The following is a 24,476-nucleotide window of genomic DNA, read 5'->3' as shown; positions in this document are numbered from 1 at the left end:
AAAATATGCATTTACTAATTATCTACCCACCAGTCATATCATCTCCTAGTCAGATATATTCTCTATAATCTCAAGATGAAGAAATAATCTTATATATAACAAAACAGATTACAAGTTCAATAGTTGAATACCTTATAACTAATTAGCTAGTCAAACCATAATGTATCTGTTGCAAATACTGTTTTCTCCCAATCAACAGTACTCCTTGAATTGAACACAATAACTCTAATTAACTTAAAGAACTATATAATGAACAAATGTCACTCCTTAAAAATAATTCTCTCACTATATGTCCCCTTGAGACTATCTGTGTATGGTGTGTGTGTGTCTGTGTGTGTGTGTGTGTGTGTGTGTGTGTGTGTGTGTGTGTAACATACAATTCTGTTTATAATACTAGTCATGTAAGTTTGAATAACTTACATGGGACAATGAGGTTTAATTTATTCCCCAAACACAAGAAAATCTAATAGGAAAGAATAAACTACAAGATACATAGAATGATTACTTGATTTTTAGAATTCACTCGGAAGAAAAAGAATCAAGAGTGGGGTGTGGTAACGAATGCCTTTAATCCTAAAGGCAGAGATAGGAGGATTTCTGTGAGTCTGAGGCTACCAGGGTAAGTGTTAACATAAATACATATAAGCATAAACATATATTTATCCCTATTTTTTGCTAAATCATGAATAAACTGGAGCCTTGGGAAAATAGACAGAAAAAATTTAAACAATTACATTACATACCAAGTTCCAAAACAGCCAGGACTAAATAGATAGGTAATCATAGTCTGGCTCTAATTATTTGAAAAGTATAATAAACAGGACTAATTGTGCTGAAAGTAGGATTAAGAACAGGAAATTATAGGCTGGGGCAGTACTCCAGTAGGTAAAATATTTGATCTGCAAGCTTGAGTTTAATCTCTAGCATCCACATTTTTTTTTCTTTTTTTTTTTTTGGAGCTGGGGACCGAACCCAGGGCCTTGGCTTGCTAGGCAAGCGCTCTACCACTGAGCTAAATCCCCAACCCCTAGCATCCACATTTTTAAAAGTTGGGCATGATGGCAAGTGTCACTAGGAGGTGCAGAGAAGTGGGTCTTGCTGGCCAGCCAGTCTAGCCTACTTCCAAACTGCAAGCCACTGAAAGACATGGTCTTAAAATAAACAGACAAATAAATGTGGATAGCACTTGAGAACAACAAAACTGTTCTCTAGTTTCTACATATGTGTACCTACACAAATACAAAAACAAACAAACAAACAAACACACACACACACACACACACACACACACACACACACACACAAAGAAATTATGGCTACAAAATTCCTTTAAATAAAAAAGATGTACTCCGATTCAAATGATGGCAACAACTATAGAAGTAACATTTTTTTCCTAGCACTTCAGTGTTCAGTTCTCTATTAAATTCTACATATATATTGTCAAATTTAATACAAACTCTGAAGACCATTTTTGAAAAATATTTTTGTTTGTTTTTAGAAAATTTCAGTATTTAGCTCAATCTGGCCTCATAGTTGTTAAGTAGCATAGGCTGGTCTAAACTTAACATATTCCTGCCTCAGCCTTTCTGAGTGCTAGGTTACAGGCCTATAGTTTTTTGAGAGAGTCTTGCTATATATCCCAAAATGCAAGAACACTTGCATGGTGACATGAACAAAACTACTGTTCTCTGAAATAAAAGACAGAAATAAAAGGATTTACTAAAAAAAATTAAAAGAAAAAAAAAGAATTACGTGAGCTTCTGAAGGTGTCACCATCAGTAAGTGGATGAGCTAGTGTCCTCACAGCAAACCCTTTAACTTCAGACAAATGCAGGCCAAGCCACAGTTCCATAGCAAAGTATGAACTACTAATCAATCACATTTGCAGAGAGTTTGCAGTGGTCTACCTGCTTTCCAAAGAGGCATGATTCACTTGATGTGATCTATGTATACGTATATAGACCAGAAGAGCTTCTTTGGAGTAAAATAATTATTACTTTTTATTTTAATTCATCAATAATACATAAACTAAAATGTCTATTTCCCAAAATATTGTCTGAAACCAATACATTCTTGATTATGAAATAGTGATGAAAGTATACTTTATCCGGAGGAAAAACCTAGCACCCACACATGCTGATGCTTCACAAGTGACATAGGCAAACTTTGCAATTAGTATTGTTTATAATGACATGCAATGAGAAAGCCGAGAAAGCAAAGATTAAGACACGCTACGTTTAGGAGAAAAATAATTTTAAAACCTAATTCATTAGTTAATAAATATAGCTAGATGTTAACTATGCTTTCAGCCTTTATATAAGTGACCTAACTTTAGACTGAACGAAAATCATTTTTGTCATCACTTTATGGTTACAAATTTGTACTTATATAAAGTATACCATAGTTACACATAGTCATCTTCTACCACATATGCCTTTATGTAACTCAGTTAAAACCTCCCGTAATCTTTTAAGATTTTTATTTCTGTGTAATGTCCACGTATCTATGTATAAGTATATAGACATGAATGTAGGTTCCTTCAGAGAGCAAAATAGGACACAGGTTCCTAGACACTCATGAGTCAACATGAGTGCTAGGAACTAAGCCATGGTCCTCTGCAGTAGCAAAAGTGCTCTTAACCTCTGAGACATCTTTCTAGCTCCATAAAATAATCTTTTGTTAAAATGCACATTAGTGTTTTGCCTGCATGCATGTCTGTGTGAGAGTGTCATATCCTGAAGTTACAAACAGTTGTGAACTGCAATGTGGGTGCGGGGAATTGAACCCTGGTCCTCTGAAAGATCAGTCAATGCTCTTCACTACTGAGCCATCTCGCCAGCCCAATAAAATAATCTTGCTTATAAGAGTATCAACAATTGGGGTTGGGGATTTAGCTCAGCGGTAGAGCGCTTGCCTAGCACAAGGCCCTGGGTTCGGTCCCCAGCTCCGAAAAAAAAAAAAAAAAAAAGAAGAAAAGAAAAGAAAAAAAAAAGAATATCAACAATTTGGTGGTGATTAAGGCAGAAGATTTTGTGTTTGGTTGTTTGGTTGTTTGTTTTTCAGTTTTTGAAGACAGGATTTCTCTATGTAGTCCTGGGTATCCTAGAACTCCCTCAGTAGACCAAACTGGCCTCAAACTCAGAGAGATTCACCTGCCTCTGCCTCCCAAGTGCTGGGATTAAAGGCACCTTTTCCCTGCAAAGCAAAAATTTTATAGGAGCTTCTCTTATACGTTAACAAAAAAAAAAAAAAAATCAGAGAAAAGGAACATTTATTATAAACATTTATTATATGAAAAATATTAATACCCAATACATGTGAAAGGCAGAAACTGACATCAGGTGTCATCCTCTAACACTCTCCACCTTATCTATTTGCTACAGGATCTCTCGGACTTGTAACTTATTATTTCAGTTAGAATGTCTAGCCAAAGAGTTCCTGAGGTCTGTCTTTGTATGCCCTCAGCTGTGGAGTACAGACCTGCACCACACCAGGCTTTTATATGGACACTAAGAATCTGAACTCCAGTATTCATGTTTGTACAAGAAGCATTGCCTCCAATGAGCTATCTTCCTAGTTCCTAAAAAGTGAAGTCACTTTATTTTCTAAAGATTTACTTTTATTTGATTCATATATGTGTATTTAAATGTGAATGGGGTGTATATCCTCAGAGGCCAGAGGGCACATTAGATCACCTGGAGCTGGAGTTACAGACAGTTGTAACAAGCCACTTGAAACTGGGTGCTTGGAACCAAATTCTCACCCTCTGGAAAAACAGCAAGCACTCTTAACCACTAAGCTATCTCTTTAGCCCACTAAAAATAATTCTAAGAAGTAAGTATCAAACTAAGGATGAAGCTTAATGGTAAAGAACATAGCTAGCAGTCACACTGCACTAAAACAAAACAATAAAAACCTCAAGGAGGAAGGGGAATTACTGGAGTTGAAACAGAGCCACTTCAGTGCTGGAAATCAGGTACAGTCAATTTACTGTTCGTGAAAGTGAATGTTAAATCGATTAATAAAATATATAAAATATTAATAAAGTATATAAATTTATAAATATAAAATGTATGAATATATAAAAATAGAAAAATGGGCTAGCAACAAACTATTACATGCAAATCAATCATTTAAAGTAATAAAAACTAGTGATCCTCTTTCCTCTCACTGTTGGTATATCAGCTCATTTTCATGCTGACTGATAATGGTGAATGCAAATGAGCAATGTGAAGTCCCTTTAACAGGAACCAAAAATATTTAGGTACTTGTACTGACCGGCTCAGAATCATAGCAATAATCATCCCAGCTCTGTCTGAGGGGTTTCTTTGTTATCTGAAAGTAAGGCACATTGATTAGGTAGAAGTTATTAGGGTGGAATGATCCTTCTGTAATATCTCTGAGATGCAATATTCAGAAAGCAAGACTATTTACTATCCAAAGAATAGTTATTTTGTATAGTAACATACTCTAATAAAAACTAGATAAATATTCAGATTCTAGGAGATTGTATATTATTCTATTCAACTTATACATGTCTTTGCCCAGTGGCTCTGATATTTGTATTAGTCACTAAGTTCTTTATACTTTAAGTACTGATATTATGCAAGTATGCCATAGCCATTCATTACACAAAAAGTCAGAAGGACTATAAAACACTGAGTCAGTAAAAACTATCATCTCATTCCTAAGTGCTTACAACATGGTTTAAAAAAATAATTACTCAGGGGCTGAATTAGTAATTTTTAAAAATACACTTAATTTTGTATAGTTAAAAAATTCTAGCACTCAAACAGAAAGTGATGTAATTTCTAACTTCTGAATCTTTTAACATAAAGTTAAGGTAGTTTATATTAATATGAAGTTGTAAAGTTAGAAAATACCAGGTAGAGCACACTGTACATTTGAGGAAAAGTCCATTGTGTTGCTTTTAAAATGTTTAATAAATAATTTTTTACTCAAGTATATTTTTAAAAAATCCTAATGGTATTTTTCATTGTCATACAGAATTTTTCCCATAAATATTATACTTTCCCTCAAATAAAATGAGGGATATTTTATTCTTTAAGTGGTATAATATAGATTATTTATTCTTTAAGTGATATAATAATTCCATTATTAATTGGATTTAGAATTTTAATATGAAGAATAGAAAAATAGAGAAATCTATATCCTGAAAATGCATGGTCATTCTTCAATATGGAAGTTTAAAGCTGAATTTTTAATTTTAAAGAAAAAATATATTCTCTAAATCTTTGCTTCTGAGAAATTTCATAATGATGCTTTGTTATATTTTGTTTTTACCATGAGAAATGACAATGTAGCCCAAGCTGCCCTAGAATTCATTACATAGACCAAGCATGGTAATCCTCTTGCATCAGCTTCCCAAATGATAGAATTACAGGAATGAGCTATTATGCTTGGGTTCCTTCCTACAGGATGTTTAAGAGGACTGTTCATTAAATTATACAGTGATACTCTATGCCACTATCATAGCATGCAGGCATATGTGCATTAGACTGCAAACCATGCAAATCAAGTTCAAAGCATCTCTTTGCAATTCATAAGCATTAATCAACAGTTACACTTAATATCCTGGGGTATGTAAAAGGTCAGTCATGACAAAAAAAAAAGTAACATTTTTCTGATAAGAAAGTACCCAGCTTAATATTCTTAAAAGAATCACACAAAATTCACATAAAACATACATAATTTTATCACTATCTGAAGTAGATAATCCTTTTTAAATTTGGAAGGCATACCACGTAACTTTTTAAACAGTCTAAATAAATGCAAAACATACAAAGGCACTACAAAACTTTCTCAGTAATAAAATGTTAATTATTCCCTACATTTCAAAATGTTTTTCATGAATTCTTACCTGGTTGAGAAAATGATACTCCTCAGGCTGCTTAAGGTGGAATGCTAACCTCTCTTCTTCACTTGCTCCTGCAAGGAGGTAATAGAATACATGATAGTTCCTGTAGGGAACAAAGCACAGAATGAACATTCTAGTTACGTTTTTTATTTTGTTTTGTCATAAAAAAGACAAGTTGTCTTTCACCTGTTCCTACTTCCTGCTTAATTTGCTTCACCTGATGCTATTTCCAGAGACTTGCTCCCAGAACAGCTTCAGAAATACCTGCTGATTCCTGAGGACCTCAGTTCATCCAGACTTTCAAAAGATCCAGTCAGAACATCAGTCAAGCCCTGAACTTTTTAAGAATGTAGAATGGGGCTGGAGAGATGGCTCAGTGGTTAAGAGCACCAACTGCTCTTCCAGAGGTCCTGAGTTCAATTCCCAGCAACCACATGGTGGCTCACAACCATCGGAAGTGTATGAAGACCAACTACAGTGTACTCACATATAAATAAAATAAATCTTTAAAAAAAAAAAAAGAATATAGAGTAGATAACAAATGCTAAAGCTCTTGCTTTCTTTTTTTTTTAAGATTTATTATTTTTTTATTTATATGAATACACTGTAGCTGTCTTCAGACACACCAGAAGAGGGCATCAGATCCCATTACAGATGGTTGTGAGCCACCATGTGGTTGCTGGGAATTGAACTCAGGACCTCTGGAAGAACGGCTGGTGCTCTTAACCACTGAGCCATCTCTCCAGCCCCCTAAAGCTAGCTTTCTTAAGTCTATCTAACCTCTTTTTCCAATTTTCCTACCCCTCCCCAGCCCTTAAAAAAAAAAAAAATATTCACTGCCACAATTCAGCAAAAGAAGCTATGGAGGGGTTATCCCGATTTGTTGGACTTGGGTGTCTAGTTATGGTTATTTTGTAAATTATAAATTTTCATTTTAACGGATAATTTGAAAATGATTGTAATTTTGGGCAGGGAAAAACTAAATAGTGAGCTTAGACTTGGGAATTTCTGTCTTTCCTTTCCTCTTCTCTAGCCTTTCTTTCTTAGGTAAAGGAAAGGGAGTTGAAAAGAAAAAGGGGGGTAGAGTAATATAAGAAATTAAGATAGGGGTTGGGGATTTAGCTCAGTGGTAGAGCGCTTGCCTAGCAAGCGCAAGGCCCTGGGTTCGGTACCCAGCTCCAAAAAAAAAAAGAAGAAAAAAAAAAAGAAGAAGAAATTAAGATATATGGGATGGATTACTAAATTTACTCTTATACAAAAATTTTACAGCCATAATCTTATATTGGTAGAACTCAGTAAATTCTGATGCAGAATTGAAGTTATATTTTCCTTCATTGATACAAACTATATACAATGATACAAGTTTAAAGTTTTCATTGGTATAAATCTTTGTATATTGATACAAATTTTAAATTAATTTTGTTACAGTTAGATAGGCATTGTGCCTATGCAACTCATTCAAGAATACAAGGCTAGACCCAGTCCTTCTAATAGCTGCTATTACAAACTATTTAGGATGATTAAGTAATGCAAGTAGGTCAGGTAGTAAACTCATGGTAATATTAGATTCTGATTTAATTATAATAAAATGTTTTCAATATTATTCAAATAGTAAATAGCTAAAGGTGTAACAGTTTAGATACATTATATACATATTGTCTTCAAAAGCATCAGAGATCCACAGAATATGACATTTAAAATCAACTCATTATTAATAGATCTTTTGACTAGGAGACATGTCTGCTAGGCCCAAGCCACAATTCAAAGACACAGAGCATCATTACCTCCATATGGAGTTGCTCCAATTGTGGCAAGGTAGCCACTGGGCAAGAACTGCAGACAGAAAATACTGTCCAGGGGTTGGGGATTTAGCTCAGTGGTAGAGCACTTGCCTAGCAAGTATAGGCCCTTGGGTTCGGTCCCCAGCTCCGAAAAAAAGAAAAGGAAAAAAAAAAAAGAAAGAAAGAAAATACTGTCCAGCAAAGGACACATGTTGATTGACAACAGCTTAGCTCTACCAATACAGGGTAAGCTAGTCCTCCATAATTCCTGTTTCACTTAAAATCTGTCAGATGGTTCTGGGCCAGAAGGCTGAAGACAGATACTCCAATGTTATTAGGACTATAGGGGACTGTCCAGGCAATAAGCTGGCTCTACAAATTAAGTTTTGAAAACAATGTTTTTGTTCTGCCTACATATTCATGTAATATTCAATTCATTCTCAGACCGCTGACAGGATTGAAGAATAGTTATATAGCCTCATAATCAAACTTAAGTTGTTAAGCATTCAGGAAGATGTTCTAGATTTGAAAGGGTAGTTTTCAGATGGTAATAGTTAAAATCAAAACATAGTTCAGGTATAAAACTGTAAACTCTCTAAGACTAAATTATAAGAGTATTGTATCTAAATTGACAAAATTGATACACTGGATGCTATAAATGTATACAATTTACATAATTGTTGTAACTGTGCTCAATTTATATCTGAGAGAAAAGAGCATTTTTAACTGGACAAAAAGGGGGGAATGCACCATCAGGAAAAGTTAATGTCAGGCTTGGCAAAATGGCTCGGTGACTAAGAGCATGGCTCTTTCAGAAGAGCTGAATTCAGTTGCAACACTGTCAGGTCATTTATACCTGCCCTTAATTTCTGCCCCAGAGGATTGAATGCCCTCTTCTGGTCTCAGAGGGTATCTACAAAGTGTATATATCCACACGTAGATACACACATACACATAATTATAAAATATTTGTGGGCTAGAGAGATGGTTCAATGAGTAAGAGCATTGAGTGCTCTTCCTGAGGTTCTGAGTTCAATTCCCAGCAACTACATGGTGGCTCACAACCATCCTTAATGAAATCTGATGCCCTCTTTCGTGTCTGAAGACAGCTACAGTATACTCATATACATAAAATAAATATTAAAATAAACAAATAAAATATTTGTATTATATATTGTATATATTGTATATGCATATATTTGTACAATCCTTTAAGTTAAAAGAATCAATGTCCATTTTGGATGCAAAATGATGTTAGAAAGGAGAATCACTTGCATAGTTTTCAATCTGTAATAAGAGTTTAGTTTTACTTCTTATATTTTATCTCAAAATAAAAAAGTTTGCAACTTTTCAAAAAAAGGGGGGTAATGCTTTGAGTTTGGACTAATGCTACTTGTATTATGTTAATTTGGGTCCCCAAAATTGCACAAGAATCTACACGTCCACATGTAAAACACTGAGAGAACCCTGCCCCCAGTTGGTTTTGTTTGGTAAATAAAGTTGCCAGTGATCAATAGTTGGACAAGGAAAACAGAAGCAGGACTTTTAGGATTTCCAGGCAAGAGACAGAGGAAGGAGAAGGAAAAGAGAACTGTCATGCTGAGAAAAGGAGAAACAAGACTCTGAGCCTGAGAATATGCGGAACAGAGAGCACAGTCACCATGTAGAAGCTAGGGAAGAGTGGCCCCAGGAGGGCTGCCCAACTGGGTCCAGGGCAGCTAAAATGTAGTATAAACTTTAGTAAGTAATGACTTGGAAATATCAGAGAGAGGTGGATTAGCCATGTGGACATTAGGAAGTGGCCCAACCATTGAGCTGTTTAAGGAATATCAAAATATAAATGCTGTGTGTATGTGTCTTTCATTTGGGAACCCAGAACATTGGGGCATGTAGTGAGGAATGTACCTCGCACTGCTGGGTTCAATTGGAGTATCTACCTGCGTACTGCTACACAGATGTCTCAAGAATAAATAAATAAGTAAATAAACTACGTTCCTGACCTAAATTTATCTAGAACGAAGAAAGAATAACAATTCTGCATATCCAATGAAAATCTTCCAACTGAATTTAGAAATATAGCATTCTACCCAAGAAATAGTAGTTAATACAAATACAAAATCTATACATAATATACAGTGAATTAAGGGTAATAACATACAAATAAAGAGAATCTGTATGATGCTGCAAATTTGATCTAATTATACAAATAAAAAAATATATACCGTTCATTATGCTCTTGATAAACAAGTCTAGATTTTTCCAGAAGATATTTTTCAACATAGGCCCTAGAAAAAAATAAAATTGGTTGAAATAATAAAAATTAGTTCATATAAATAATAAAGTTTAATATACAGTAGATTTTATTTATTTAGAAATTCAAAGCTAAAAGGATCATTTTCCAGATGCACATTCACCACTATAACTGTTATAGATGATATTAGCATTATCCATGTTAAATTCTCAAAACCCTAAGTCATCAAATAGCTAATGAGTGAGATAAGCAGGTGAGCATATCAAGAGTAAATACACAATGAAACCCTGTTTCAAAAAAAGAAAAAACAAGACAAAAGCATCCACTAGAAATCAGCAACACAACCACTGTAGAAGTATGAACCCATGCCTGATTTCACTACAAATCAAATCATTCAATTTTACTATTTCCTAGACATCTCTTTATCTTTTATCCTAATCTCTGAGTTCTCCGAGAACAATAATTACCAATTCAGAGAATGAGACAGTCATGTTATGCCTCTACATTTATCTGCTCACCACAATGCTGAGCACATCATCTGTGTTTGGGATTCCATTTAAAACCAGCATAGAAAAAGAAGAGACAGATGAATTCAATATGGCAAGACTTAATCATTGTTGAATCTACCTAGGATGTCCTTTCTCTGTTTTTTCTCTATTTTGTGTATATTCGACTTTTAAAATAAAATTATCTAAAATTTACCTCACAATGTCAAGATTATTATATTAGTTTTATATTCAATTTGACCATCTGACCTCTATGACAATGCTATACCCACTTTTCTTGCCTCTTCAACTACAACAAGATGTTGTTATAATGGCAGTCATTTACTAATGATAATTCCTCACTTCATAAAATTATTTCCTAGTCCTTCCACTTGGCAAATTTTTAATACCCAACATAAAACCAATGTTTCCCATAAGGCCTCCAGAAACACACCAGTCAACTTATCATTTACTGTAATCAATTTATGAGTATCTATTTCCCCAACAAACAATGAAAATGTCAAAGGTAAAAAAACATGCTTACATGGGGTTTTTTTAATCTTCAATATTTAGAACAATGCCTGTTACTCAAAATGCATCCCACAAATCTATGCTTAATAAATAAAACATGAGGGGTTGGGGATTTAGCTCAGTGGTAGAGCGCTTGCCTAGGAAGCACAAGGCCCTGGGTTTGGTCCCCAGCTCCGAAAAAAAAAGAAAAGAAAAAATAAATAAATAAATAAAACATGAGTTAATAATAATGTTCAATTCAAATATGTTGTTTATTCAGTTTTTGTTCACCATGGAAAAGTTTATAAACTTTTTTATGCAATCAACAGAAGCGCCTGCATTCCTTCAATAAAGGAAACTAGACATCTATTTCCTAATTCACTAACTATCTTATTCAATGAAGATTACTATTACATTTGAGGTTAAAAGCAATATACATGACTTTACCTATTACCATTCTCTTCTGAAACACAACACTAAGCCTAAGTCCTTGACTATATCCCCCTTTTAAGAGAAAAAGTAACAAATGAGCTTTTGTAAACTAATAAGTCTTAAGAACCAAGAGAAGAAATGACTTATGAAACAGCTATTGAACATCTCTCATGGACTTTTGTGGTTGTTCATAACATTGGTTTTAGGTTCTTCATAGATGGCCCAAAGTGTTATGTACACAGTAGTTTTGGCATGCTTTTTTTTAATGCAGAAGTACATAAGACTGAGATATAATTCTTGGGATATTAAAATCATAATAATAACCATCAAACAGAAAAATAGTAATTTATATGTATGGTATATATGCATGTGTTTGTTTATACTAACAAATTTTTCTGAAATGCAAAATAGTTCAATATTAGGGAGAAAAAAGTACAGTATCAATGTATCTCAGAAGGAAGACATGATATCTACATAGAGCCCAAAAACAACTGATGAAATTTAATATGTAAAATTAACATGAACTCAAGACAACTCAAATTAATATTGAATTAGTTAATACAATAAAAGTTCTTTAGCTTGAGTTTTACTTAATGGAGAAGATGGTATTGACATAAAAGACAAAAATAACATAGTGGTATGTGTAATGGCCTGGCTTTTAAATCCTCTACAAAGGACCATAGGCTAAAGACTGAACCAGCAGCCTATAGTACTAGAAAGAAGGAGACAGCCTCAGTGGAAGAAAATTAGGTAGTTAAAGTGTGCCCTTACAGGGGATTCGAGCATCTTCCTCTACCTTTCCCTCTTCTTTGCTTGCTTTCTAGCCATGTTGTGGTTATCATCATGTAGTCTATCCCACAATCCCAGCAATGATACTCTTGCCTGCCACAGAACCACAAACAATACAGCCAATAGATCATGGATTTATACTTCTACAAAGACGACTCTAAACAACATCTTTCTTCTTTTATCTCTGGTATTTTGTCTTAGCAATGAAAAGTTGGCTATGTTAGTTACATTTTCTCATTGCTGAGGCAGAATACCTTATAGAAAAAAATCTATGAAAGAAATTATTTCATTTTATCTCATGGTTCAGGAGGCAGACCACCATGGCAGAATGGCTTGGTTCAGAGTGGGAGCTTAGAACAGCTTTTTCCTCTTCTCGGCAGCACCAGAAGCAGAGAGCTAGGGCCAGAAGTAGGACTAGGATATAACGCAATGGCCAAGCCCAAGTGAGCTACGGGTCCTTTTACAAGTAATATAATACGCTTTGAACAATCAAGACAGCCAGTAAAGTACAATCAGTACATCAAAGCACTGATGTAAAACTATAAAAATCAATAGATTCACCCAAACGAACAATAAGCAGTAAGAAACCATTATGCAAGAGAAAAATCATACCCATAATATACTTAAAAAATAAACTCAAATATACAAAAAAATTAAGTACTTCTAAAAAGTACAAAGATGTCAGTCATCTCTAAAATAACCACGAAATTAAATGTTAAGCCAATAAAAGTAACAGCTACAGAAGATCCTTAAGTACACAGTTACCAACCTGAAAAAGCTGCATACAATATGATTCTATCTCTACATTTTGGAAAAAATGGTATGGAGATAGGCAAAGGTCTGTAGTTACCAAGACCTGAAAGGTAACGAGGCTGAATGAGCCAAACGCAGACTGTTCTGAGCACAGTGAAGCTATGCTGTCTGTACTAAAATGACAACTGCAAATGGCATCTCTGCAGTTCTCAAAGCCAAAAGAATGTAAAACACAGTGAGCAAACTTTAATACAAGTTATGGATTTCACAATTAACATGGATGCAGCAACAACACTGCTCATCAACTTTAGCAAACAGAGCGTACCAACACCAAATATTTATAGCAAGGGAAGCTATGCTGGAAGAGATGGAAATGATACAGGGAACTCTATAACTTCCATTTCCTTCTGCTATGAATCTACCTAAACCTGGTCTAAAGAATTCTCTAGAACGTTGCTAGAACAACCAGATGACTCGTCACAGAAAATGTAAAGATTTTTATTGTATCAAAATCAAATACCTTGATTGGGAGAATACTAATTTGGATATGTAGGAAAGTGTGATTATCTTCAGAAATAAAATAATTAAAGTGTCATTTCCTAACTTGGAAATAAATTTTTAAAAATTTATAATATGAACTTAAATGCATGAAACTGTTAACAGTTAACAAGTATAAGCATGTTAAGAATTATAATTAGTTTTACAACTTTCTCAGTTTAAACCGACCAAAAATGAGGAAACAATTTTTATGCAGATACCAAGGTCATAATTCATAGTTTATGAAACTAGTAATAACTAAAATACAAATAAGCTCCAGGAGCTGGAGAAATAACTCAGCAATTAAGAGCACTGCCTGCTCTTTCAAAGGATCTGGGTATAATTCCTAGCTCCCACATGGCAGCTAACAATCATCTGTAACTCCAGTTCCAGGGAATCTGATGCCCTCTCTTCTGTCTTCCAAGGGCACTGAATTTATGTGGTATACACATACACTGAAAATAAAATAGATTTTAATATATGTATGTGTATATGTACCAAACACGTGCATATATAATACATATACATGTGTGTGTGTGTGTGTGTGTGTGTGTGTGTGCTTCTAAAGTAGCAGTACTTACCCAAGTACAGTGCCTGTTTCTTGGTAATTTACTTGAATAAACTTGCCAAAACGACTTGAATTGTTATTATGAGCTGTCTTTGCATTTCCAAAGGCCTGTAAAAATAAATAGTTTTTATTTAAAAATAACTTTTAAGCATTCTTTAGTCTTTAGACTAATGAAAAAACAGTAAGGCATATTTGATGGAGAATAAAAGAAAATAATGGAAAGCTGAACAAAAACCATAGATTTTCACCTTACTCTAATAAAAAATAGCTCAGTTCTGAAGAGCACTTGCTGTGCAAGTGTGATGTGAATTCAGATAATAACACTCCTGGAAAAAGCCCAGTGTGCAGATGAACAACACCTGTAATGCAAACACAATAGGCAGACAGAGAGGGGGAAGGTCGAGACTTGCTGGCCATTCAACTGGTTCCAGATTTAGTGAGAGACCCTACCTCAAAGGAATAATGACAGACAATGACAGTACAGAACAATGTGTTTCTACTTCTATGTCTACAGGTATCTCCATCCACATACATATGTGCATATAACATACATCCATACATATGTACACACACAAAATTAATAAAATGAAAATGTTCCTTTGCCAGGCCATGCCTTTAATCCCAGCACTCAGGAGGCAGAGGCAGATGGATCTCTGTGAGTTCGAGGCCAGCCTGGTCTACACATCATTCCAGAACAACCAGGGCTACACAGAAAACAATCTGTGTTAGAAAAACAAAAACAACAAACAAACAAAAAAAAACATGTTTTTTGGTCCCAGCAACCTCAGAATCATGGGAACTTCAGACCAATTTCCCTTATGAATATCGACGCAAAAATACTCAACAAAATTCTGGCAAACCGAATCCAAGAGCACATCAAAACAATCATCCACCATGACCAAGTAGGCTTCATCCCAGGCATGCTGGGATGGTTTAATATACGGAAAACCATCAACGTGATCCATTATATAAACAAACTGAAAGAACAAAACCACATGATCATTTCATTAGACGCTGAGAAAGCATTTGACAAAATTCAACACCCCTTCATGATAAAAGTCCTGGAAAGAATAGGAATTCAAGGCCCATACCTGAACATAGTAAAAGCCATATACAGCAAACCAGTTGCTAACATTAAACTAAATGGAGAGAAACTTGAAGCAATCCCACTAAAATCAGGGACTAGACAAGGCTGCCCACTCTCTCCCTACTTATTCAATATAGTTCTTGAAGTTCTAGCCAGAGCAATCAGACAACAAAAGGAGGTCAAGGGGATACAGATCGGAAAAGAAGAAGTCAAAATATCACTATTTGCAGATGATATGATAGTATATTTAAGTGATCCCAAAAGTTCCACCAGAGAACTACTAAAGCTGATAAACAACTTCAGCAAAGTGGCTGGGTATAAAATTAACTCAAATAAATCAGTTGCCTTCCTCTATACAAAAGAGAAACAAGCTGAGAAAGAAATTAGGGAAACGACACCCTTCATAATAGACCCAAATAATATAAAGTACCTCGGTGTGACTTTAACAAAGGATTCAATTCTAATGGGGCTAATATGCATTGAAAACTTCAGCTCCCAGAGATCCAATATCCTCTTCTGGCCTCTGCCAGCATTGAACACATACAAACATGCATGCAGACAAAACACTCATATACATAAAATAATGTAAAATTTCTAAAAGAAAAAAGGTATTAAAAATTGCTACACATGTAGAAAGACTTTTGCCAATGTCAAGGAACATATCTATATTCAGGAAAGCGTTCAAACTTGTGTTTCAATTTGAGGCTGTATGACAGTAGAAAATAAAAGAGAAAAATTGATGGATATTTACCAGATTAAGGGTGAAAAGAGTGCTTCAAAGAACATACAAAATCTCAAAGAAAAACCTGAGAACATTAGTATGTGTGGGCATCTCTACATGTTCCCATTCTATCATAACCACAAAAAAAAAAAAATGGAGAATTATATGATCCCATGTAAAAAAGAATACAGTATTTAAAATATTTGTTCACAAATCATAAAACAACCACACAGGAGTAACAAAACTAATATGTCTCTGGTTGCAGCAATGCAAGTGGGAGCACCTGGAGCACAAGCTCAGAACGAGAATCCACGAGTTGTAAGGAAATGGCAGACAAGTCAGACATGGGGGAAATCACCAGCTTCAATAAGGCCAAGCTGAAGAAAACCTGACACAGGAGAATACCCTGCCGACCAAAGAGACCACTGAACAGGAAAAGAGGAGCGAAATCTCCTACAAGCCTAGGAAGATTTCCCCACCCCACCCCTTCATCTTCAAGACCCCCTCGTGAGGTGGACGAAGAGCCACCTGCAAGATAGATGGTAGCCACAAGCTGCACTGTGAACCGGGGCACTCTGCGCCGATACCACCGGCCTCTGGGTCTCTGAAGGGGACCCCACACACACTAATCAGACTGCCAAATTTCACTGGTTTGCTCTGGGATATTATAGAAAATTATTTTTATGATTGATGAAAATAAAACACACCTCATGGCAAAAAAAAATTAATAATCACACCTCCTGGAGAAATTTTATTTCCAGAAGTATCACATTAAATTCCAGTTTTCATCTCCTTTGTCAAGCCAAATACAAATAGAACTTTGCCCTGCTTCTTTGTAAAGAGATAGACAACTATTCCAGTGACTCAAAAGAAACTCTTTTGGCTTTCTTCTTTTGATGGTACTGGTATTAGAATCTATGGTTTGCACTTATCAAGTAATGTGTGCTTATCACTGAGATTCAATCCTAACTCATATAAGAATCCTATAAAATTAAGTTATTACTATCATAACTACCTTGTTTCTTTGCCACTTTGAGCTTCCCTTGGTCACAAAAAAATGATGTCTATTCTAGTAGTTTCATTTCATCTTCTCAGATTTACCAATCTTTTCTTTTAGATTTAAGAAAAGTACTTCTAGCTGAGTGTGGTGGCACATGCCTTTAATCCCAGAACTAAGGAGGAAGAGGAATGTGGATCTCTATAAGTTCAAGGCCAGCCTGGTCTACATAGTGAGTTGCTGGACACATGACAGCTAGAGCTATATAAAGAGACTTTGTCTTTAACAAAAGGGAGAGTGGGTTGAGAAAGAGAAAATTATTTCTATATACCTTACCTCAAGTACTGGTCCAGCTCCAAGAATAATCTGTTCTACTCCACTGGCAAATCCTTTCTGGCTGAGGGCAGTAAGGTGATGAATAAGAAAGTTTGTGCTTTGAGTCTTCCCAGAACCACTCTCTCCTGAAATCACAATACACTGATTCTTTTTGCGCTGAAGCATGGCATGATAAGCAACATCCGCCACAGCATATATGTGGGGTTCAAGTTTTCCCAGCTGGTGGTTATCATACATTTTGACATATTTGGGGTTATAAATAGGAAGAAATTTGAATGGATTAATAGCTATTAGAATACTGCCAACATAAGTATAAATTTTTTCATGCTTAAAGCGATTCCGTAGGTTTTCTAAGAGAGTTTTCTCATTCAAATCAGGCAAGCTACATAAATCATCAAAGTCTTTCTGTTGAGGCTGTGGAAGAAAACCCCGCTCCATCATCCTTCGGCGTTCTTCGGTTACCCGTAGCCATGACTGGAGGCTACCATAATGAATTGATCCATCGAGGTTTTTTTCTCTCAGAAGAAAGCGATAGTCCTCCCCACTTAGGCGATTTTCCAAAGCCATTCGGGGCCACAGCATCATTCGCTGAACTGGACAGTCGGTTGGATTGAGAATCCATTCTTCTCCACCAAATTCCTTTACCTCTGCTAAAACGTAGCATTTTGTCTTGTCTAGGTGAAGTCTGTTTATAAGGGAGTCAATCACCTCAGCAGCTGTGGAGTTTTTTCTGGCAGGAATTGGACAGTAAATTGTTCCTTCTGAAATTGTCCCAGGATATATTCGCAATGTGTGTTCATTATCCTCAAAGCGTCGTCTTCCTCCATCACTTACATTCATATTGGATCTTGTCCCATCAGAAAGGACAGTATGTGTTCAGGACTGGGCAAACCATTTTCTTGGCAAAAGAACTGGAACACAAAAGATAGAAACATGAGCAGTCTCATTGAATATTATTTTCTGTATCCAAAAATGAAAACCTTAACAACCACATTGACTGCAGCTTTCTGAACATAACTCATAACTCACTGTATAAGAACAAGTATTAAGCCAAGCATGGTGACACATGCTTACAATACCAAGAAGAGGCAGTAAAATTAAAGAGTTCTAAACTATCCTTGGGTATCTGATAACTTTGTGGTCAGCCAAAGTTACTGAGATCTTCTTTCCAGGGGGCAGAGAAAATAATAAGTATCAAAGATAGTCTCATTGAAATCATATAACAATTAAGTTTTATTGTCCAAGTCAGGGTACTTTCTAAAAACATCAATGCTAAAATATGTGGCACTATTTTGTTATTCAACAATAACCCAAAAAGTAAAAACAAATTACTATTCTGCTATATCTTTGAAGAATCTCACTAAAGACTGAATTAAGGGGACAGAATAATTACACAAAACTGATTAATCATCTTATAAACAAAAGCCCTTAGAAATAATGCAAAAATAAAAAAGATATCATCAATGAAACATGTTTTCTGAAACTAAAACAGAAAGATGAAGGGGGAATAAAAATTAAGGTTATAGGGCTGGAGAGATGGCTCAGTGGTTAAGAGCACTGACTGCTCTTCCAGAGGTCCTGAGTTCAAATCCCAGCAACCACATGGTGGCTCACAACCATCTGTACAGAGATCCGATGCCCTCTTCTGGTGTATCTGAAGACAGCTACAGTGTACTTATATATAATAAATGAATAAATCTTTAAAAAAAATTAAGGTTATAAAAGAAAACAATCAGAAACCTACTATTTAAACATTTTCAGGGAATTCTTGGGCCTCTAATGGTCAAGAAAAGGAGGGGATTTAACAGGATCAACTCAAAGATCATAGCCTTAACTTGTTGAGCAAAGCTGACAAGATTACAAGTAGGTAACATTACAAATTTTATTGTAACCCTTCTTTGTCCTTCAAATGATCTACTTTTATTAACTTGATTCCATTTTTCATATCCTTACAATTTCTAAAATTCTATATACACTACTTCCAGATAAATTATTTTAATTTATACAAGTTACCTAAAACCTTATTTCCTTTAAATGGTTTCTCTACCTCAATTTATTAAATCTCTTCACTACCCTTCTGCTACTATCTACAAAAAAAAAAAAAAAAAGCCTTTCTAAAACTAACAAAAGCTTTTCAACCTTCATTTGTAATTTATCCATCAAGTTAAAACAAACACACAGGGTTGAGGATTTAGCTCAGTGGTAGAGCCCTGGGTTCGGTCCTCAGCTCCGGAAAAAAAAACAAAACAAAACAAAACAAACACACACTTGGGTTAAGGAAATGGTTTAGTCTGCACAGTGCTTGTCACACAAGTTCAGATCTCAGAACCCACAAAAAAAGCTAAGCGTGATAGTGTATGTCTTTAACCCCAGGAGCAGGAGCAGCAAAGAGGTAGGTCCCTGGAACTTTCTAGCCAACCTCTCTAATCAGATTAGTGAGCTCAGGTTCAGTGACAGACCCTGTATGGAAAATAAAGTAGAAAAAGACAAGGAAGACTCCCAACAACTGGACCTCTGTTCTCATCTACACACACATTCACGCGCACACATGTACCACAGAATATTCTTTCTTGTTTTACTTATTTCATCCTTTAACATAAAAATAAGGGCTTGTTTAAAAATTCTGCTGGAAACTTGATCTTATACAGCCAAATTAGCCTTGAAATAACTGTGTATATAAGGATACCCTGAGCTCCTGATTCTCCTGCTCCTCCTTATAAAATGCTGGCCACATGTGCTGCTATGCCTAGTAAATGCGCAATTTTTAATTTCAACATTTATTTCTTTGTACATGTTTGTGTGTGTGTTCCATGTTTGTGTGGGTCCTACTAGTGGCCAGAAGACAGCACTGAATCCCTTGTACCGAGTCGTAAACAGTTGTCTACCACCAGTCATGGGTAATGGAAATTAACTGGGCTCCTCTGGCAGGACAGCAAGTACTCTTGACCACTGAGCCATTTCTCTAGTTCCTAATGTACTCTTTTCTAAAACAAAAAAATTTCAGTTGCCTTCATTTTGTGCTGCCATATACTTTGCAAAGACCTCTGCCCAGAAATTATCTTTACTTTTATCCTAGATGGTCTCTAAACAGATACATAAAAGATAGCCATATATCCATGGCTCCAATGCAACAAGTTTGGAACATAACCATTACCCTGAGGTTGGTATTATGTTGATACATGTTTATTACCTGGATAAGTTTCCATAAATTATATATAATATTGTTTCCTTTTTTTAATGGACGTGCAAACAGTGCAGCTTGCTTGAAGGTTTCAGAGAGGAAAAGAGACTGTAGAAACTGCACTAGAGACCATTCAAGCTATGCTCTGGCAAATAATCTGGATGTATTCTGTATCCTGAAAACTTGACTGAGAATGAATTCAAATGCAGTTTGCATTATGAGATAGCTAGCTATGAGCCTAAGGGAGTTAGGCTTAAAATTACAGATTTGAATGGGAAACATCCACCATGGGCTCACGTGGTTCACTCACTTGACTCACAGACAGCAGCACTGTTTGTAAAGTTAACACATACTAGAAGCTCTCATCACTATCAACAAATTCTTAACTGCCATGCCTCCTTCACCACGAAACTTAAAATCCATCTTCTCTTAAGGTACTTTTTGTTCCAGAAACTAATGAATGAACAATAAATGAAATAATCTTCAAAGCAGCATTTGAGGGTAACTGAATTATTTCAAATGGTTTAGTAATGTCACTACTATTCTAGGAAAATTAAAACAAGTCTCAAAGAAATCCTAAAACAACTTAAAGCATAATGTATTAAACTAATTTTCACTTTGCCAAAAAATAAACATTGAGAAACATAATTCAGTTTTGGAAAATGCTACAATAACTGAAAGGAATTTTTCTTACAGACTATAAATACTATTCCCTAAAACATAATGGGAATATGCTTTTTTATGAGATCAAACATTTCACTTTAAAGCATCAGAATTCACAAAACTGTACAATCCTAAATATATTCTAAGCTTAAGCAAAGATAAAAATTTATTCTAGTAATTAGATAATTAAAGTAAATAATAATCTATTAATTGATTTACTATATTAATTCAGATCACTGTTCAATAATGATTTGTATGCATACAAATGGAAGAAAGTTTAATTATTCACGTGTGATGAAGCAATACCCTTTTAAAACCTTGGGAGTAGAAGTGCAAGAATCACAGATCAAAGCTATCCAAGGCTACATGGTGGGGTACAGTAGCACTGGCCTGTTAATTCTAGCTTTAAAAATATACAAAGAACAAAAAAAAGCATATACTATCTAGGCAAGACTATTTAAGAAAATATAAATGATTTGCCTACAACTATAAATATTATGGGGAATAAGCCATTAAACATTTTGAACTTATTTTAGATTCATGACTATAGGAAAATAGTGTTCAAGACCTAATATTAGAACTGGGGAAATGAGTGGCTAAAGCTCTTACCATACAAGCATAAGGAACCTGACGTCGAACCTCCAGAACCCATATAAAACCAGACACATCAACACACGTTTGCTGTTACAGCACTTCTATGGTGAGATGAGAGGTGGAGACAGGAAATCCCCAAAAGCTCAAGAGTGGACCAGCAGGCAGTAAACTTAGCAGTGAAGAAGAAACACTGTCTCAAACAACGTGAAAGGCAAGGACCACCATCTAATTCTGTCCTTTGATTTTCACACATTGCAGATTCTGCTCAAATGGGAATTCCTAAAAAGAAGCTTTCCCTTATTCTAAAATAGCCCTATAGAAAGAAATAAAACAAAATTTTAATCAAAATAATCCTTTACTGTGCATTTTCCTATCTGTATCTCCCCTTTCCCTGACTTACTTATTTTAAAAAAAAAAGATTTATTTATTTATTTATTTATTTATTTATTTATTTAATGTATGTGGGTACACTGTCACTGTCTTCAGACACAACAGAAGAGGGCATCAGATCCTATTACAGATGGTTGTGAGCCACCATGTGGTTGCTGGGAATTAAACTGAGGGAATCTGGAAGAGCAGCCAGTGTTCTTAACCACTGAGCCATCTCTCCAGCCCTATTACTTTTTAATCAGAGAACTTAATACACAACCTAAACTTACAATTATTATTTGAGGTTTTTGTTTATTAAGTTTGGCATGCCCACTAAAAGGTAAGAGAGTTCCGTGATTTCGTCAGGAGTATTCATACCTCAAAACACATGTAAGAGGAAAAGAAGATGGCTCAGCTGTTAAGAGCGCCTGTTGCTTCTGCAAAAAACCTGGGTTCAGTTCCCAACACTCATATAGTGACTCAAAACCATATGTAACTCCAATTCTAGAAAATTCAATACCCTCTTCTGGCCTCTGCAGGCACCTAAAATGCCCATTACACACATACATACATGCAGACAAAGCATTCACATGTACAAAAATAAGATAAATTAATCAAAAATGATTTTAAATATGTTAAACAGAATAAGAAAATCACCTATTAATAAATATGTCAAATGAGCAAACATTTTTATTAAGTTAATCTTTTTATTGAACTACTTAGCTTTCCTCCTTTCCCCCACTTTGTCTAGTCAATTTTTGAAACAGGGTCTCCCTTGTGGCCCTGATTGGCCAGGAACTCACTTTATAGACCTTGAACCCACAGAGGTTAGACTGCCTCTGCTTCCCAGAATGCTGGCACTAAAGGAGTATATCACCACATCTGGTCCTTATTTCTTTTCCTATTTATAACATTTGCACACTGCTTTTATCTGACTTCCTACAAGAATTGTCTTCAATAGTCACAGATGACATTGTCTAGCTTGTATGTAGTACTCAGAGAATAGGTGCACAGGATTTCATGAAATAAGTGTTATCAATACAAATGGACATTGGACCTGAATTTTGTGAATATTTTGGGCATTTGGGAAAAAAGATGGCATAGTAACACCAATGGAGGTTATATTCCTAAAATTTCATGCAATTTGAGCTGAGTGGCCTTATGGAATTTAATAAATCTCCAACACTAAAAAATTATTTATTTTACGTGTATAACTAGCAGTAGGCATGTGCCAAGGTGTGCATGTGAAAGTCAAAGGACAAACGCAGAAGTCAATTCCTTTCCTTCCATCATCTGGGTCTCAGTAATCAAACTCAGGTTCAGGCTTAGCAGCAGATGCCTTCATCCACTGAGCCCCCTCACTATTCCTACCTCAATTTATTACTGTTGTTTTCTTTTGTGAGTCAACATATCCCAGAATAACCTGAGCTGCTCTCAAATTCACAGGATTCCTGGGGCTAAGATGAAAGGCAAGCACCAGCTAACTTAAACACCTGAAAATCTTAAGATGATTTCTGAATTACTGATAAGGACAAAAGAAAATTCATACTATTCAAAAATACTGTTATAAAATAATACTAATAACAAGAAAAATACTACCTTGCAATCCAAATTCAATAATTCATTGAAAAAGATCATGTATCATGACCAAGTTGGCTTTAATTCAGAGATACAGAGGCTATTCACTAAATCAGTAAATGGACTGTAGAAATTACATGATCATCTCAAAAGATGAGGAAAAGACCTTTAATAAAGTTCAGTGCTGGGGTTGGGGATTTAGCTCAGTGGTAGAGCGCTTGCCTAGGAAGCGCAAGGCCCTGGGTTCGGTCCCCAGCTCCGAAAAAAAAGAACCAAAAAAAAATAAATAAATAAAGTTCAGTGATCTTTCATAATGAAGGCCCTAAAGAAACAAGGAAAAGAGGCAACAGCATTTTAAAGGATATATATGACAATCTATAGGCAACGGTGGTGATTTAAATGAGATGTCTGTTCCCTATAATATGTCTTGGGCATTTGAGTTTGTGGTCCCCAATAGATAGTCTTGGTGAAGGGATTATGTAACGGGGGTGGGCTCTGATATTTCCAACAACTCAGGCCATTCCAAGTATGCTGTCTCTTTTCTGTTTGTGGATCAAGACGTGAACTCTCAGTTGCTGCTCCATCACCATGCCTGCATGCCTGCCTGTTACCATGATCCCTGCTGTAATCGTGATGGACTCTTACCAATCTGGAACCATAAATCCCAAATAAACCCTTACTTCTACAATTTGCCTGGGTCGTGGCACTTTATGACAGCAATAAGTAAATAACTAATACCAAAATGAGCTATTGCTGATCATGTTGTGGAAAACTTTGGGACTTCAGATCAAAAAAGCAGTTGAATGTTGTAAGCAGAGAGCTTATAGGGCCATCCTAGTAGAAGCTTAGAATAGTATTTGACAGCTTTGTGGACTGTGAAGGCCCAGCTCAAGAGGCTTCAGAGGGAATCTAGGGTTTTAACAGTATCTGAATTAGTGGCCATTCCTGTGATATTTTGGGAGACTG

At 35.5% G+C, this 24,476-nt stretch overlaps 1 protein-coding gene and 1 pseudogene across 11 annotated transcripts in view; one reads left to right on the top strand and one right to left on the bottom strand.

Moving 5' to 3' along the window:
* Positions 1-24,476, bottom strand: part of Myo9a (myosin IXA) — a 203,242-nt gene that overhangs the window by 146,607 nt on the left and 32,159 nt on the right. For 9 of the 11 annotated variants that reach the window (XR_010053925.1, XR_010053926.1, XM_063264814.1 and 6 more), the window contains exons 2-6: positions 17,126-18,036; positions 13,998-14,092; positions 9,882-9,944; positions 5,882-5,981; positions 4,279-4,335 (exon numbers count right to left, since the gene is read on the bottom strand). Coding sequence is in view for 9 of the 11 variants with exons in the window: in XM_063264814.1 (XP_063120884.1) it covers positions 4,279-4,335; positions 5,882-5,981; positions 9,882-9,944; positions 13,998-14,092; positions 17,126-17,965 (1,155 nt within the window). In the remaining 2 variants the exon portion in view is untranslated. The remainder of the gene's footprint in view (positions 1-4,278; positions 4,336-5,881; positions 5,982-9,881; positions 9,945-13,997; positions 14,093-17,125; positions 18,037-24,476) is intronic. The other 2 variants (XM_063264818.1, XM_063264817.1) reach the window with 1 other exon arrangement.
* Tmsb10-ps1 (thymosin, beta 10, pseudogene 1) lies at positions 15,940-16,425 on the top strand (annotated as a pseudogene).

The sequence above is a fragment of the Rattus norvegicus genome, chromosome 8 (genome assembly GCF_036323735.1).
Source record: "Rattus norvegicus strain BN/NHsdMcwi chromosome 8, GRCr8, whole genome shotgun sequence".
Taxonomy (NCBI): domain Eukaryota; kingdom Metazoa; phylum Chordata; class Mammalia; order Rodentia; family Muridae; genus Rattus; species Rattus norvegicus.
Note: the sequence above shows the minus strand (reverse complement) of the source record. Positions and strands in the feature narration are given on the sequence as shown.